At 38.9% G+C, this 15146-nt stretch overlaps 1 protein-coding gene across 6 annotated transcripts in view; it reads right to left on the bottom strand.

Moving 5' to 3' along the window:
- Positions 1-15146, bottom strand: part of APP (amyloid beta precursor protein) — a 275370-nt gene that overhangs the window by 72587 nt on the left and 187637 nt on the right. For all 6 annotated transcript variants that reach the window (XM_027101867.1, XM_027101878.1, XM_027101888.1 and 3 more), the window contains 2 exons: positions 13724-13798; positions 12859-13017 (listed from right to left, as the gene is read on the bottom strand). In XM_027101867.1, the coding sequence (XP_026957668.1) occupies positions 12859-13017; positions 13724-13798 (234 nt within the window). The remainder of the gene's footprint in view (positions 1-12858; positions 13018-13723; positions 13799-15146) is intronic.

Here is a 15146-nt window from a genome sequence, read left to right as displayed (position 1 = left end):
TCTGTATATTCATTTGCTTTAGTTAAAAAAAAAAAAAGAGTTCTGCCTTTGGTATGTGATTCATGCGTGTTTCATTCAAATACAGAAATAACTGCCTTTACAATTTTTAGCCAGAACGCAGAATTTCCAAGGCTTAAAACTATTTCTAGAGCTATTTCACATATCACAGAATAACAGGGAACCTCCATTGTTTCAGGAATTTTATTTCATTATGTTAGGACAAAGATGAATTTCTTAAAATTTTAATTAAAAACTCAGAACATTCATATAGAAATGATAGGAAAAAATACCTGGTATCTATAGAAATACATTCTCTTAAAGTAACTGCTATTCTACTGTCATGATCCTTACATTTAAGACAGGATTATTCAGGCGATTAGAAAAACAAGCTTAAGAATTCAGTGGCTCATTGTAAGGATATTGGCAGTAAGCAGAGATTAGGAAACATTTTAACCTCTATGCATATAATTTCAACCTTTCTCAAGCCTTTAACATCTTCTGTAACTAGTAATAACATTTTTTTCTGCCAAATTCCCCTCATTCCACAATATTCTATGCATTAATACTGAAATCTGGTTATATTGCCATTGAATGGCTAATCTTATTATTAAAAATTATAGCAAAGAACAGAGATAATAAAAGGAAAAGACCTGCCCCAGGGGGACTAATTATATCCAATCCTTTTTTTATTGTCATTATTGTTTCTGAGTGTTTAGCCCATAATTACAAAGTATCTATTTGCATCAGATGTAGCACTTTTCAGTACACATTAAATTCACTTCACAATCACACTGCATTAAAAAAAATCATTTCAAAAAGAAATTTCGTAAAGGATTAAGAGTAGGCCCTACTAAAATAGATTATACTGAACCTGAAAATAGAAGATTTACATTTTGGAACATTAACCATTTCCCTCTCTTGGAACAAGAGTGTAACATATCACTAGCTCCTGGCTCAGTTCCTGGCATAATTTGGTTGTCAAAAAAATGTTAATTAAATTAATGAATAACCTAGAGCTAAATATAACTTGCACAAGTAGTTCCAGGGGCAAAATATATCCTTCACGGCATCTGAGTTGAAAATAACCATCTCTCAACCAAGAAGAGATGCATTCCCAATTTTTTGGTACATACTGATCTATCCACCCAGTCTGTTGGGGTCCTTTAGGGAGCTGTTTTAATGGGGAACTCTTCCCAGAAAATATTTCATAGGCTCTACAGAATGTTCAAACCCCAGTGTCCACAAGATTCATATCCTTAATTTCAAAAGATGTTATAGTTTGTCTTCTTGTGGCTTGGGTTTTGATGTCAGGCTGATGCATGGAATTTTGAAAGAAATTTCACAGCCTTTCCCTCTAAAAGGTAACTTTAAGAAATTAATGTTCCCACTTCTCAGATGTATTGCCTTTTTCACTTGGTTCTTTTATGCAATTTCATAAACTTGGTGTCCATGGACTTTGGATCAATCAGACACATTTGACTGACTCAATGCCAATCACGTCTGAGTGGGTAGCTTTCTATTCCACAGTTCACTTGGAACTGTGGTACATTAAGACACAATTGTTCAGCTCCACTCTGCCTCTCTGCAGCGTTATGCTTGATGTAGAAATCTGGCATCTTATCATAACAGACACTCGTGCCTGAAACCATCTCCTGATGGGAGGGAATGATCTGTCAAGAGCCTTTAAAAGCCCTAAGCATAATCTTGTCAAGAAGGAAGTAAATGAGTCACTTTATGGGGAAGCACCCTAACCTTTCTAGTTCACAAGGGACGTATTCAGAAAACCCTCTCCTGAAGCATTAAATTGAACCCTAGTTGTTTCCAACCCTGTGACTGGGGAAGTTAATCACCTACCAAGAAAATGCAATTCTCTCCTGTTCTCATAAGTAGGTTCAGGGCCATTATTTTCACAGTTCTACATCTTGGATTTTGAGATATCTTGAGCACATAGATGTACAATGTACAAAATCTCTGTGTGCAGGTTTAAAAAACTCCCTTAAGAGAGTTTATCCTCTTTCCGCTTGAGATGGTCTCTTGGATGAGTTTATTTTGCCATGGTAGACCTCCCTCGGCATTTCACATGCACTCTCACGGTTGCAAGAAAAATCTGAAAAAAAAAACCCATTTGGGGAAGCTTCCACGGGAACCTTTGATCACAAAGGTTTAAAACTAGGAGTTGAGCTAAAGTCCACTGCATATTGCTTTCTTCAGAAGAGCACATAAGTGATTTTTGTAATAGTTTAACATGACTGTAAGAAGGCAAATGACAATTCTATGTCAGGTTGAACATAGAAGTGTTGAAGAAGCAACAGAGGAAATGGGAGTAGATTCTCATGCGCGGCTCCATTCAGTGTTCCTCCAGCTTTGGTAACATGGAGGCATTAGATATATCCCTTCCCAGCATATCCAGATTACTATTTGGCTCTGTAACACAGCACAGCAGTACACAGGCAAAGCCATCTCCCATCCCATCCCTCCTCCACAAGGAGGCAGACGACTTCCTAATAGGGACAAGGCACCAAAGCCTCTATAGTCTGTCCTAACAATCGTTCTCTTCTCAGGGAGGAAGATATCTTTCTACTTCACAGTCTCATCTCAACCTTCGATTAATCCTTTTGTTTTTCTAATTATGGCTAACAAAAAGCTAGACAATGCTAATTACAAAAAAGTAGAATGATTAACCCCAATTTGCAAATAGAGGAGAAAGAATCCTTCTAATTAAGTCACTTGTTCCAAGTTATAAGATGGCAAACTTGGTAATTAAAAATAGGTGTTTATACTGTACTATAAAATATGGGAAATAAGGGTGGTTTTAATCCTGCCACTCACAAATTAGGGACCTCTGGACAGTTTGTCATATCTGGTAGGTTTTAGTTTGTTTCTGGGATATTTTGCTAGTTCTCAGCAATAATTTATTTTGGTTACCGTGACATAAGAAATACATGTTTCGGGCTCCCCTGGTGGCGCAGTGGTTGAGAGTCCGCCTGCCGATGCAGGGGACACGGGTTCGTGCCCCGGTCCGGGAAGATCCCACATGCCGCGGAGTGGCTGGGCCCGTGAGCCATGGCCGCTGAGCCTGCGCGTCCGGAGCCTGTGCTCCGCAACAGGAGAAACCACAACAGTGAGAGGCCCGTGTACCAGAAAAAAAGAAATACATGTTTGGTCTCTGACCCCAGCTCCTGACACAGAGCTCCTAAAACAGTTATAAAATTTGGTGGCAGGAGCATGTTTTGTCATAGTATTTGGTCTTAGTCCTTGGTTCCAGACACAAGAGCTTATTAGACCCTTAGAGAGATAAGAGTATCTTTTTGTATGCTAATGAGGTGACTCTTGGAGGATGGGAACTGGTTGCTTAGAGGAACCAATATTTGGTCTTAGTCCTTGGTTCCAGACACAAGAGAACCAACCAAATGATTAGAGGGTTGGAGCTTTCAGCCCCGTTTTCTGATCTCCAGGGAAGGGAGAGGGGCTGGAGACTGAGTTTAATCACCAATAGCCAATGATTTAATCATTCATGGCTACTTAATGGAACCTCCCCAAGAAAACCCCTAAGCAATGGAATTCAGAGAGCTTCCCAGCTGGAGAACACATTGGGATGCCAGGAGGGTACCACGCCTCGAGAGGGCATGCGAGCTGCACACCCCTTCCCCCATACTGTGCCCTACAGTCTTTTCCATCTAACTCTTCCTGAGTTCTATCCTTTACAATACATTGCTAACAGTAAATAAGGTACTTATTCTGTGAGTTGTTCTAGTGAATTATCAAACCTGAGGAGCAGGTCATGGGGACCCTTGATTTATAGCTGGTGCATCAGAAATACAAGGTGAAAATCTAGGATTTTGCGACTGGCTTCCGAAGTGAGGGAGGGGGCAGCCCTGTGGGACTGAATCCTTAACCCGTGGCGATCTATGCTAACTACAGGTAGTTAGTGTCAGAATTATTTTATGGGAGGGAAAACCCCACACATATTTGGTGTCAGAGTACTAAGAGCAGAGGGACCGGTTCTTTCTTCAGTTACACAGACCCCAGCTATACATCAATGAAGACAGCATACAGAACTGAAATTTAGGATCTGGCCCAAACCCCATGATTTATGCTTTTGGACCAGCTTAGCATCCATTGGATACAGAGCTTGGATCTGCTGACCTGCGAGCAAAGAAGCGCCAGAAAGTGTTTGGATTTGTATGTCTTCAACTCTCGTTTAGTCACGCAGTGAAACATGCTGAAGCCCTCAGTGATGAACAGGATTATTAACGCAACCCAGATGGCAAAGCCCGCAGAGTTGAGGAAGAAATCGTAAACAAAAGATGTTTTAAGATACCACAGACCTTCAGAAAGATTTGTCAAATGGTCTGATCATCTGACAAATGCCAACCATGCCATACTCTTGACTTCTTAAGAGAGAATTACAATATGCTTCAATTTTGTATATTCATACTTAGATTTTGGCATTTTTGCTTCACAAATCCCCCAAGTGGCTACACCATGTTCTAAGATATGCACATTTATATTTCTTTCAATTTCACTCTCTTCTCATACTCTACCTAACCACAGTGCCTTGACCTCCTAGAAACAATATAAGGAAACCTATGTGTAATTTTGTGTGCACACACACACGTTTCTAGGGAGAAGATCCCTTGTTGCTATCTGTTCTGTAGGGCAGATATCTGTCCAGTTAAGTAACCACTGGATTATTAAATAATGTGCTATGTATTTGTCTAAAACAACTAAATATTTATGTTTTCATAATGGGTTTTCATTTTCAAGAATGAATGAAAATAGGTATTGACATATAAATATGTATGTGCAACCTTTGCTAGAACGAAATATGACATCCCAGTGCTGTATGTTTGACAGCATCGGATGAAGAGCTATTTCGACTTTGAAGACAGTGACTAAGTGGGGCTCTGCTATGGAGGGAATCTGGGTGAGGAATAGGGTCTCAGAGCCACAGGACAGCTTTCAAGTGGATGCCTTGCCTACATACGTCTTAATTTTCTATTTAACTTAATTCAATTAAAAACAGAAAACACTAGTGTCTCTCATTACACACTTCCTGCTGGTCTTTAGTAAGATCTGTCTATTCGGCTAGGTAAAGATTCAAAGCAAGGTAAGACGTAATACTGAGAGGCTTTTCCGGAATAGCATGCAAACCACACAGCACAGTTTATAGGACTTTGTTTGATAAATGAGAATTCTCCCATTTGTCTTTCCACCCACCATTTGATATGGGGTCTGTCCTTAAAAGCTCTCAAGTTAACAAGTCTCCTTGTGCTCACCAATTTTTACAAACCGCAACTAAAAATAAATGAATGATGAATGAATGAATAATAAATATATAAGGTACAGGATAATTATATTCCCCAAAGATGATTTTCAAGCCAGTAATCTTTTAAGTACATTCTGATCAACTTTACAAAATTTTGATTATATTCAAAACTTGGGGACTTCCCTGGTGGCTCAGTGGTTAAGAATACACCTGCCAATGCAGGGGACATGGCTTCAAGCCCTTGTCTGGGAAGATCCCACATGCCGCGGAGCAACTAAGCCCATGTGCCACAACTATTGAGCCCGCGTGTCACAACTACTGGAGCCCATGTGCCTAGAGCCCGTGCTCTGCAACAAGAGAAGCCACTGCATTGAGGAGCCTGCGCACCGCAACGAAGAGTAGCCCCCACTCACTGCAACTAGAGAAAGTCCACGCGCAGCAATGAAGACCCAAGGCAGCCAAAAATAAATAAAATAAATAAATTGAAGAAAACAACAAAAAACTTGAGGGTAGGATGTTTGAAACTTCTTAGTGCTCATCTCCCTCAGTGCCTTCACATATTAAGATGTCAGCAAATAACTTTTAATTTATTTACCATCCATTATATTGAGGTGTAGATGCAGTATATTTACCTTGGAGATATATATTATCTACATATATTCTATCAATGCTTCCTATTTCTTTTGCGACCAGAAGTGATTAGCAGAAAATGAAGAACTGCAGGGAGAAGGGCAGTTAGAAATTATATAAAAACAAAAGCAGTCAAGTTTAGCACCTCAGTTTCTGTTTACGTTATAAAACATAAAGTTACACCAACATTCATATTGGCTAAAGACTGATTTAGTTGGTACCTCCTCATGCTGTCACTAGTTTGCCTGCTACGGCATACCAGCTAATTGCTGCCTTTTATTTTCTCCAACGATTGCTACTTTTTATTGAACACGTATTGCCCTGCTGCTAAAATACACCTAACAGCAGTGAGCAAAATCTCAATTTAGGGAAAAAACCGTGCTCCTTCATGGTAAATCTCACAAATCATTCTACTAAAGAACTGTATGAAGACATTTTCAGGAATCTCAAGAAAATTTAACATTTGGCTGAAGTAATCTAGTATACTGTTGGTGGGAGTGTAAACTGGTAGAGCCATTATGGAAAGCAGCATGGAGATTCCTCAAAAATTTAAAAATAGAACTACCATACAATCTAGCAATTCCATTCCTTGGTATTTACCCAAAGAGAATGAAGACACTAATTCGGAAAGATGTATGCACCCCAATGTTCATAGTAGGTTTATTTACAATAGCCAAGATATAAAAGCAACCTAAGTGCCAACTGCCAGATGAATGTGTAAAGAAGATGTAGTATAGGGCTTCTCTGGTGACGCAGTGGTTGGGAGTCCGCCTGCCGATGCAGGGGAAACGTGTTTGTGCCCCAGTTCGGGAGGATCCCACATGCTGCGGAGCGGCTGGGCCCGTGAGCCATGGCCGCTGAGCCTGCATGTCCGGAGCCTGTGCTCCGCAATGGGAGAGGCCACAGCAGTGAGAGGCCCTCGTACCACAAAAAAAAAAAAAAAAAAAAAAAGTGTGGTATATACACTTGCAACAGCATGGATGAATCTGGAGAGTATTATAATTAGTGAAATAAATCAGACAAAGACAAATACTATGTTTTCACGTATATGGGGAATCCAAAAAATAAAACAAATGAACAAATATAAAGAAACAAAAACAGACTCACAGATACAGAGAACAAACTGATGGTCACCAGCAGGAGAAGAGGGGAATAATGGGTGAAATTGGTGAAGGGGATTAAGAGGTAGAAACCTCTAGTTGTAAAACAAACACGTCCCAGGGATGTAATGTACAGCATGGGGAATACAGTCAATAATATTATATAATAACTCTGTATGGTATGCAATCTATAAAAATATATAATCACTATGTTTTACACCTGAACCTAATATAATATTGTAAGTCAACTATACTTCAATTAGAAAAAAAAGAAAAGAAATGAGAAAGGAAAGAGTGCAGGTGCTAAAGAAACTGCCTCCCAATTTTTTTGCTCAATTAAATGTTGAGAGTCTGAGTGTGAAGCATCAGATACAAACATGAAATTAATTTTAGTACGGATAAGATGGCTGCAATGCAGTATTTAGTATCCAAGTTTAGTATAAGATATCTCCCGAGACAGTGGATAAAAACCAAAACAACACTACTGGCACACAGACACACAGACATACATGAAAATGTTTCTTAATTCTTTCTTCCACATAGAAAATTCTTAAAAGTTGTTGAAGTCAGGATAGTAATTAGGATGTTGTCTAATGGAGATTTAGACTGAGTATCTGTAAAGACACTAAAAATCCCAGAATTACATAGAAAGCTTTGGCTTTTTGTCTCTTATCTTTAAAACATTTCAGTTCTTACTCCAGCTCCTAAATTTTTCCAGACCTAAGCCTACAATGGAAAGTTTATTTTAAACAGAAATTCCTATGCAGCCTTTAGTTTATCTATATGGGATCCCACTTAAGTATAGTTTCTCTTCAGATTACAGAGAATGTTGAACAGTCAGGCAATAGCATAATCTTTTCTCCATCTATGAAGTAGACCCTGCCAGTTACAGGAGGGAAGGCTCAGATAGTATTTAACTCATTATTTCATGAGTTGCATCAATTTGAGCTCTGTGAAAGTAAGAAGCCAAAGTCCTGTGTTTTGTGATGATAATTTAGTTTAAAGCAGTACTTATGTTTAGTAGCTTAAAGGCCTCCAAGGGTGATAGAAGTTTAACCATGTGTGATGCCACTTTGGAGAAGACTTTAACTTTTCTGGAAAAAAAAGTGTAACTCCTTTATTTTTCCAAGGAAACTTTTAGAGGAGTGAAAATTTTGAAGAGCTGGTCCTTAGAAGAGTTACTAGCCCTCTACAGATTAAGAGTTTATCCTAGTGCAAAGACACAACTGCATTCTAATTTTTTTATTCCTGGGGGTTGAGAGAGGGGGAAAGAGGATGGACGGACATGGAGAGACTGTTTTAACAACTGTAATATGTGAAGTATATATGTATATAAAAATTCTAAATATGATTCAAACAATGCACTTCTAGGTTGGCCATTCAGTGTATCAGCCAGTAGGAATGTAATTCATCAAAAAGGAAATTTGGAACATAAAGCACACACAGACACAGGGACTCACAAATGAAATTCGTGGTAGACCAAGGAATTCCAGCTGCACAAAAACATCATCACGTCATACTTCCAAGCTTGGGTTTAAAAAAAAAATGAAAGCATGGATTAAACCTAAGCTTCAAAGAGACTGTATAAACAATCCGCGTTGCTCCAGATTCCTGTTTGTGAAGTTGGGGACTATTTGGCAAAAGTGGTCAGGGTTAAGGGGATAGTTATTCTGACGTGATTATCAGCTATAGAATCTACAGAAAAAACACCTGAATAATTCATTTTCTTATATTCAGCTAACATTGAGTAAATATTTTGTATTTCCCAGGCACTGTGTAAGTATGAGGGAGGTTTCAGAAATACTTATTTATGGCTCCAATACAAGACATGACCTTTCTCAGAGAGTTACTGGCAAGCTTCTGATTTATGTCTTTCAACAGCAATATATAAAAGCCCTCAAGAAGGGATTTAGAATTTTCTTGCATTTTCCGAAGTGTGGAGCTAAGTGCCATGTCAAGCTATACATTAAAATTCAAATAAAACCCACAAAGACAATAACTTAACAAAAATGGCAGGTAATCCCAAGATTGCATGCCTGTAACTATCCAGTCCCAGTTTTTATTAGATGGGAGAGTTTTATGCATTTCTAGGTAAGAATTCAACGTCAATCCTTGGATCAATCAACAAATATCTGATTTTTTGACAGTTAAATAGTTCTTCTTAATCCAATTTAAAATTTTTATTTCAAATAAACATGTTGTCTAATTCTACACGGCGTGATCACCTGACTCTGGGCAAGCATGATTATGACCAAATCTGAAATTATCCCCTTTGATAACACAAGAAGCTTTGGCAAACATTATTCTTGTCACTGTCTTTCCTGTGATGGCTGATGGGACTGAACTGAAAGATATGAAATATGCATTTGTTGAAGACTCCATTCAGTCCTCATCTTACTTTTAGCTCTATCAATGACCATTTAGCAAAGATCTTACTTCAGAAATAGGACTTTTAGCTGGAACGCTTCACTAAATGTCAGCTGTTCAGATTCTGGTCTCAACACCCACCGCCCTGCCTTGCTCTGGCAAATGATGCTGATGGCCCCGCACCCCAAAATATAGTCCTGTAAAAAAAGACAGTAACCAAGGAACTCATTCTCCAGATACATAAACGTAATTTTACTGAACAGTGCCAGGACAGATGTTTTTCTGAAGAGAAAATGAAAATGCTAATGTGAATATTCTTTTTCAAAAGGTTTCTGTTCCGAGAGGAAGCCTGGTCTGGTAGAAGGCCCTGCGGTGGTCACCTGTGACTCACAGCTCCACCCTGTCCATTACTAGTGGTGTCACCCTGAACTAGCCGCTCAATCTCAGTGACGTCATTGGTAAAACAGGGTCAATACTATTTCGCCATCTGGAAGAGTACCAGAGCTCTCTTATGGTTCCTCAGAGCTTTCTGCTCTGAACCTTAGTATAGAAAGAAAAGTCAAAATGACGAGGAGAATCAGTGCAAGTGGGTGTTTTTTTGGTTTAGCTACATAGTGTACACACAGACTGCCACTTCCAGCCAAAATAAGTAGTGGAAACTAGATTTACCCTGCTGCCAATAACCACCAAAAAATGGACAAACTATATAGGACTATATTTCTGTAAGATATCAGACGCCAGGTGAAGGACAGAGACCACTGAGAAATAAGAAACATATTATGAACTCTACAATTGCCCAAGCTTACTGCCTTGAGTTTCCAGGCTGTGCCTCCAGGCGTGGGAACCCAGTCAGAGCCTGGGAGATTCCAGAGAGCTGAAGATATGGGGTGAGAGTCTGAAGAGACGGAGGTGGCTGGCAGTCACAGGAAAAAATACTGGAGAGGAAGGAGTTGCTCAGAGAGAGAAACTGGAGATGATACCCTATGAGAATACAGCTGACTAATGATCAATGCACACACATGAAAGAAACATGAGGCCATGGGAAAAAAAATCACCCAAAAGGATTAGCGGTAACAGTGTCTGGTGTTCACACAGGGTCAGAAATAGTACTTGTTTCCATGATCTAGATGGAAAAACTCAACATTCATGGTAGATTACTCAGAAGGATCTTGCTTCAGGATTGAGGAATCACTAGCCACAGGTTGATAACTACTCTGTTTCCAAGTAATTTACTGCATTACAGAACAAAGCTCAGGAATAGTAATAGGTATCCAGAAACACCCAGCACTCAACAAGGTGAACTTCGCAATGCCGGAAAGCCAATAACAAAATTCCAAAGGTTCAAAAATTAAGTAAAGATATGGAAAATATGAAACAAACATACAAAAATCCAGATTAAAATTCTAGACATGAAAACTATAATGTATGATATGAAAAACAGCCAGAGGGGATTAATGGCAGGTTGAAATATACCAGGACACATCATAATCAAATTGCTCAAAACTAGTGATAAAGGAAAAAACCCTAAAAGCAACCATATTAAAAACAAAAGATATATTATTTACAGAGACATAAAGAAAAGGATGATATAAGTATTTTTGTTGCAAACAATGCAAATAAGAAGACAATGGAGCATCAACATCAAGGCAATTGAAGAAAAACTTCAACTCAGAATTCTATCCCAGTAAAAATGTCTTTTAAAGGAAAGGTGAAATAAGGATATTTTCAGGCATACCCAAGCACAAAGAATTCTTTACGAATCTAAATGCATTAAAATAAATTTTAAAGGAAGTCCTCTGGGTAGAAGAAAAATGATTCCAGATGGACCTACACAAGGAACAAAGAACACCAGAAATGGTAAATATATAGGTAAGTAAATATTTTTCTTATTATTTAACTCTTTAAAAGATAATTGACTGTTTAAGAAATAACAATAATGTAGTATGGAAAAAGTATGACAACAACAGCCCAAAGAGTAGGAAACGCGAAATGGAAGTAACTTATTGTAAGGTTCTTGTAATATAAGGGAAGTGGTATAACATCATTTGTACTGGTATAATACCATTGTGAAAAGTTAAAGATGTTTTCTACAAACTCTAAAGCAAACACTAAAATAATAAAGAGTTAAAGGTAAAAGCCAACAAAGGACACAAAATAGAATCATAAAATATATTCAATTAATCCAAAAGGTAGCAAAAAATAAATGGGGAACGAGGAACAGATGGGACAACTAGAAACCAAATTGCATGATGATGGATTTAGGCATAATCATATCAATAACTTCATTAAATGGTCTTCTTAATCAAAGGGCAAGACCCAAGTATATGTTGCTTAGAAGAAATGTACTTCAAATATAAACAAATAGGTTAAACAAAAACACAAGGATGGGGCTTCCCTGGTGGTGCAGTGGTTGAGAGTCTGCCTGCTGATGCAGGGGACACGGGTTCGTGCCCCGGTCCGGAAAGATCCCACATGCCACAGAGCGGCTGGGCCTGTGACCCATGGCCGCTGAGCCTGCGCATCCAGAGCCTGTGCTCCACAACGGGAGAGGCCACACAAGGATGGAAAAATGATACACTATGATACATTAAAAGAAAGCTAGAGTATCTTAATTAATATCAGACACAGTAATTTTAGAGCAAAACATATTACTAGGGATAAAGAAGGACATTTCATAATGATAAGGGGGGTAGAGAGGACATAACAACACTGAATGTTTATGCACCTAAGAACAGATCCTCAAAATACACAAAGCAAAACCAGAGGGTATCACATGAGAAAGAGTCCAATCCACAATTATAGTTGGAGATTTCAATATTCCTCACTCAGTAATGGAGAGAACAAGCGGACATGATGTACACACACTCATGCTCAGAATGTTCCTTACATCCAAAGTAAGCTCTCCCATGAAGCCTATGCTTACAGTGCCTGGTAAGCCTTTCTGGGCATTTATCCCTGAATACCACAAATAAACCCCTTTGCTGTGGACGTCATGACCAAATAGGGCTCCTATCCCCAGAGAATATGGCTGCTGTTCTCAGCAGGAAATTTCAGTTCTAGGTCCTATTTTTCCACTAAAAATCCTTATAACACAGCCAAATCTCAGCTTTTCTTGATCTCAGTTACATCACATGATAAGGGGGCTGGGCTAGGTTACATCTAAATTCCTTCCAGCTCTTGTGGTTCCCTGACTTCAACTATATCATGAACTGTCACCATCCAGGGATATCAACTCAAATCAGGTCTTGCACTGTGAGTCCCCGGGAAGCCTGTCTGACTCCTCGGTGGAAAGCTGTGTCTACTGTGCAGAGATGGTACTATGGAGGCAGCTGCTCTGTGACCCTTTAACCTTCAAGATAAAACAGACTGAGGTTGAACCTGTGAATAATGGTGCTCTTAGAAACTTCTTCCGATTTCTTTCTTATGGCCTTCAGTCCCCAGTGTCCCCATGCCTACTGGCTGCTGTGCCCTCAGCTGTGAAGGGAAGCCTACCCGAGGTGGCACAGCCTGCAGAGCGGTGATGTAATTCTCCAGGGCCAGGCGGCGGCGGTCATTGAGCATGGCTTCCACTCTGGCCATGTGCGTCTCCACCAACTGCTGTCTCTCGTTGGCTGCTTCCTGCTCCAGAGACTCCACCTTTTCCTGGAAATGCTGCCGTCACAAACAGAGGCACATGACAATCGGGAACCAGACAAATAGGACGGAGCAGCAAATTCAAGTCTTTTAAAAGGGATATCATACTTTGTTGTGTTCAAAGACTTCAGTCATTCCAACATTTTGACTAATTCAGCATGTTTTATGGGTTCCCCTCCATTTCCCTGCTTTTCATCCCCAGACCTAATTTCTCAATGTAAATCATTATTTTGTATGGTCACTGAAAACTGATTTGACTAATCGTAAGGTAGAATAAATGTATATACTCTTGAAACTCTAAATTACATGCATATTTATGAAAGTCCTCTCTTACTCAAAGAACTTTAAGAAAATGATCATGATAACCTCATGGTTTACTGAAGGTAATTCTCAGAGGGGTTCCAGTCAAAAATTCAAATTATCATGTAAATTTGCCACGGGGAAGAAGTAGCAGAAGATTATGGCAACCAGAAAGGTATATTACTGATAAAAATTAGACGTTAAGTAACAATGTGAGTTTTAAAGAAATGAATTATAATGAGCTAATTGGGAGCAAAAGTAAGGCAGGGTTTAAGCAACTGAATTATTAGACAATGATGAGCAGTAGTCCAAGTTGAGGGAAATATGAACGATCAGGCATGAGGTTCCAGCAGATGCTTGAAAAGGTGCAGGCACTACATCAACAAGGGTGTGATGCTTGGTGGAGGATGGACTCAGGGTTTACCTGGATCACTGCTTTCTTATCAGCTTTAGGCAAGTTCTTTGCTTGACGCTCTGCCTCTTCCCACTCTCTCATGACCTACAAAAGGAGGAAATCATTGAAAACCATCAGTTCTTTCTTCAAATATAGATTTAATGAGCTAGATCACTGTGGTGTTTTTTTTTCTACATTTGACATTTTAAACATGAAAAATATGATCACGTTCCATTCCTAGCTCAATAATATTTGACCTCTCACTAAGATGTATATACTCTATCACAGCAGTACAGTAAACATAAATGTTCACCTTTATATGGCTCTTTGAAACACAGTTGGTGTTTTTTCTTTTCTATTACTTTCAGAAATAGCTGAAAGTCATTTTATTTGATGTGCACAAATGTCAACGATTCATAAAAGGCATATATTACCTGTACAAGGTCTTCCAACATTAAATTGAACACGCTGGTTTTAGTCTTTTGTGAAAGCAAGTTATAAAAATTCAAACAGTACGAAGGGGGGCAAAAACATATGTAACACTTTATGCATGTGTACACGTGCCATGAGCACAGTACCAAGAAGTATATAATAGAGGAAGGAAATGAAGATTTCAGCGGTCAGAAATCCTAAGATCCACCCCACTGAAGAACTGAGGGGCAATGAGAACATGTTGCTTGCCAACTTGCCTCACCAACAGCAAAGAATACTCTAAATTCCTCCAAAAATTCCAAGACAGTACACATTATAATGTTCTGAATGTAGCAAAAAGTATTCTTGGTAAGTAACACTAATTTGGTAACCAGGCTAATCTGTTTTATAGGAAAATAAGACTTCCTCTTCTCATCCATGATGTTCACTCAGGATTTCTCTGAGAGAAGTTCACTCACTGATCTGAATGCAAAAAGGAAAAGTCTGCAGCTGTGGGTGCCGCTGAAAGGAAACGATATTTGATTCTTACCATTTACAGCTTCCTTTTCCTTTTCAAGTGTACTACTCACTATCAAGTAGTTTTTTTTTTTTTAAGTGTAGCTCATACCTGAGCAAGGTAATATAAAGAACAGAAAGATCCAGTAAACAAAATGATGGTCTGTTGACAGCTGTTTACTTGCATACTTTGTGGACATACAAAGCGCAAGAAACCCTGATTTCTGTATTATAAGAGCCTGTTATTTACAGGTATTTATTCCTAAGGAACTGACTTTTTTCAGACATCCTTGAAGCTTGGCGTAAGTAACTACGGATAGAGAAGTTCTGTGAGAATATCACATCACATCATCGTGTCAGTTTTTAATTAGATACTTCATTGTCAGTTAGCATCAATCCATTGTATAAAGTACAAGACAAGCTTCCCCGTGTTGTGTGCATGAAATTATGGAGAAAAAAGAATGGAATGAATTCTCTGTTACAAGTGAAGAGCATATAAGAAATAATCTAACACATTCACAGCAAA

Source organism: Aethalodelphis obliquidens, unplaced genomic scaffold (assembly GCF_003676395.1).
Source record: "Aethalodelphis obliquidens isolate GAN/ISIS:26980383/991018 unplaced genomic scaffold, ASM367639v1 scaffold1, whole genome shotgun sequence".
Taxonomy (NCBI): Eukaryota; Metazoa; Chordata; class Mammalia; order Artiodactyla; family Delphinidae; genus Aethalodelphis; species Aethalodelphis obliquidens.
This window is presented reverse-complemented; position numbering and strand designations above follow the sequence as displayed.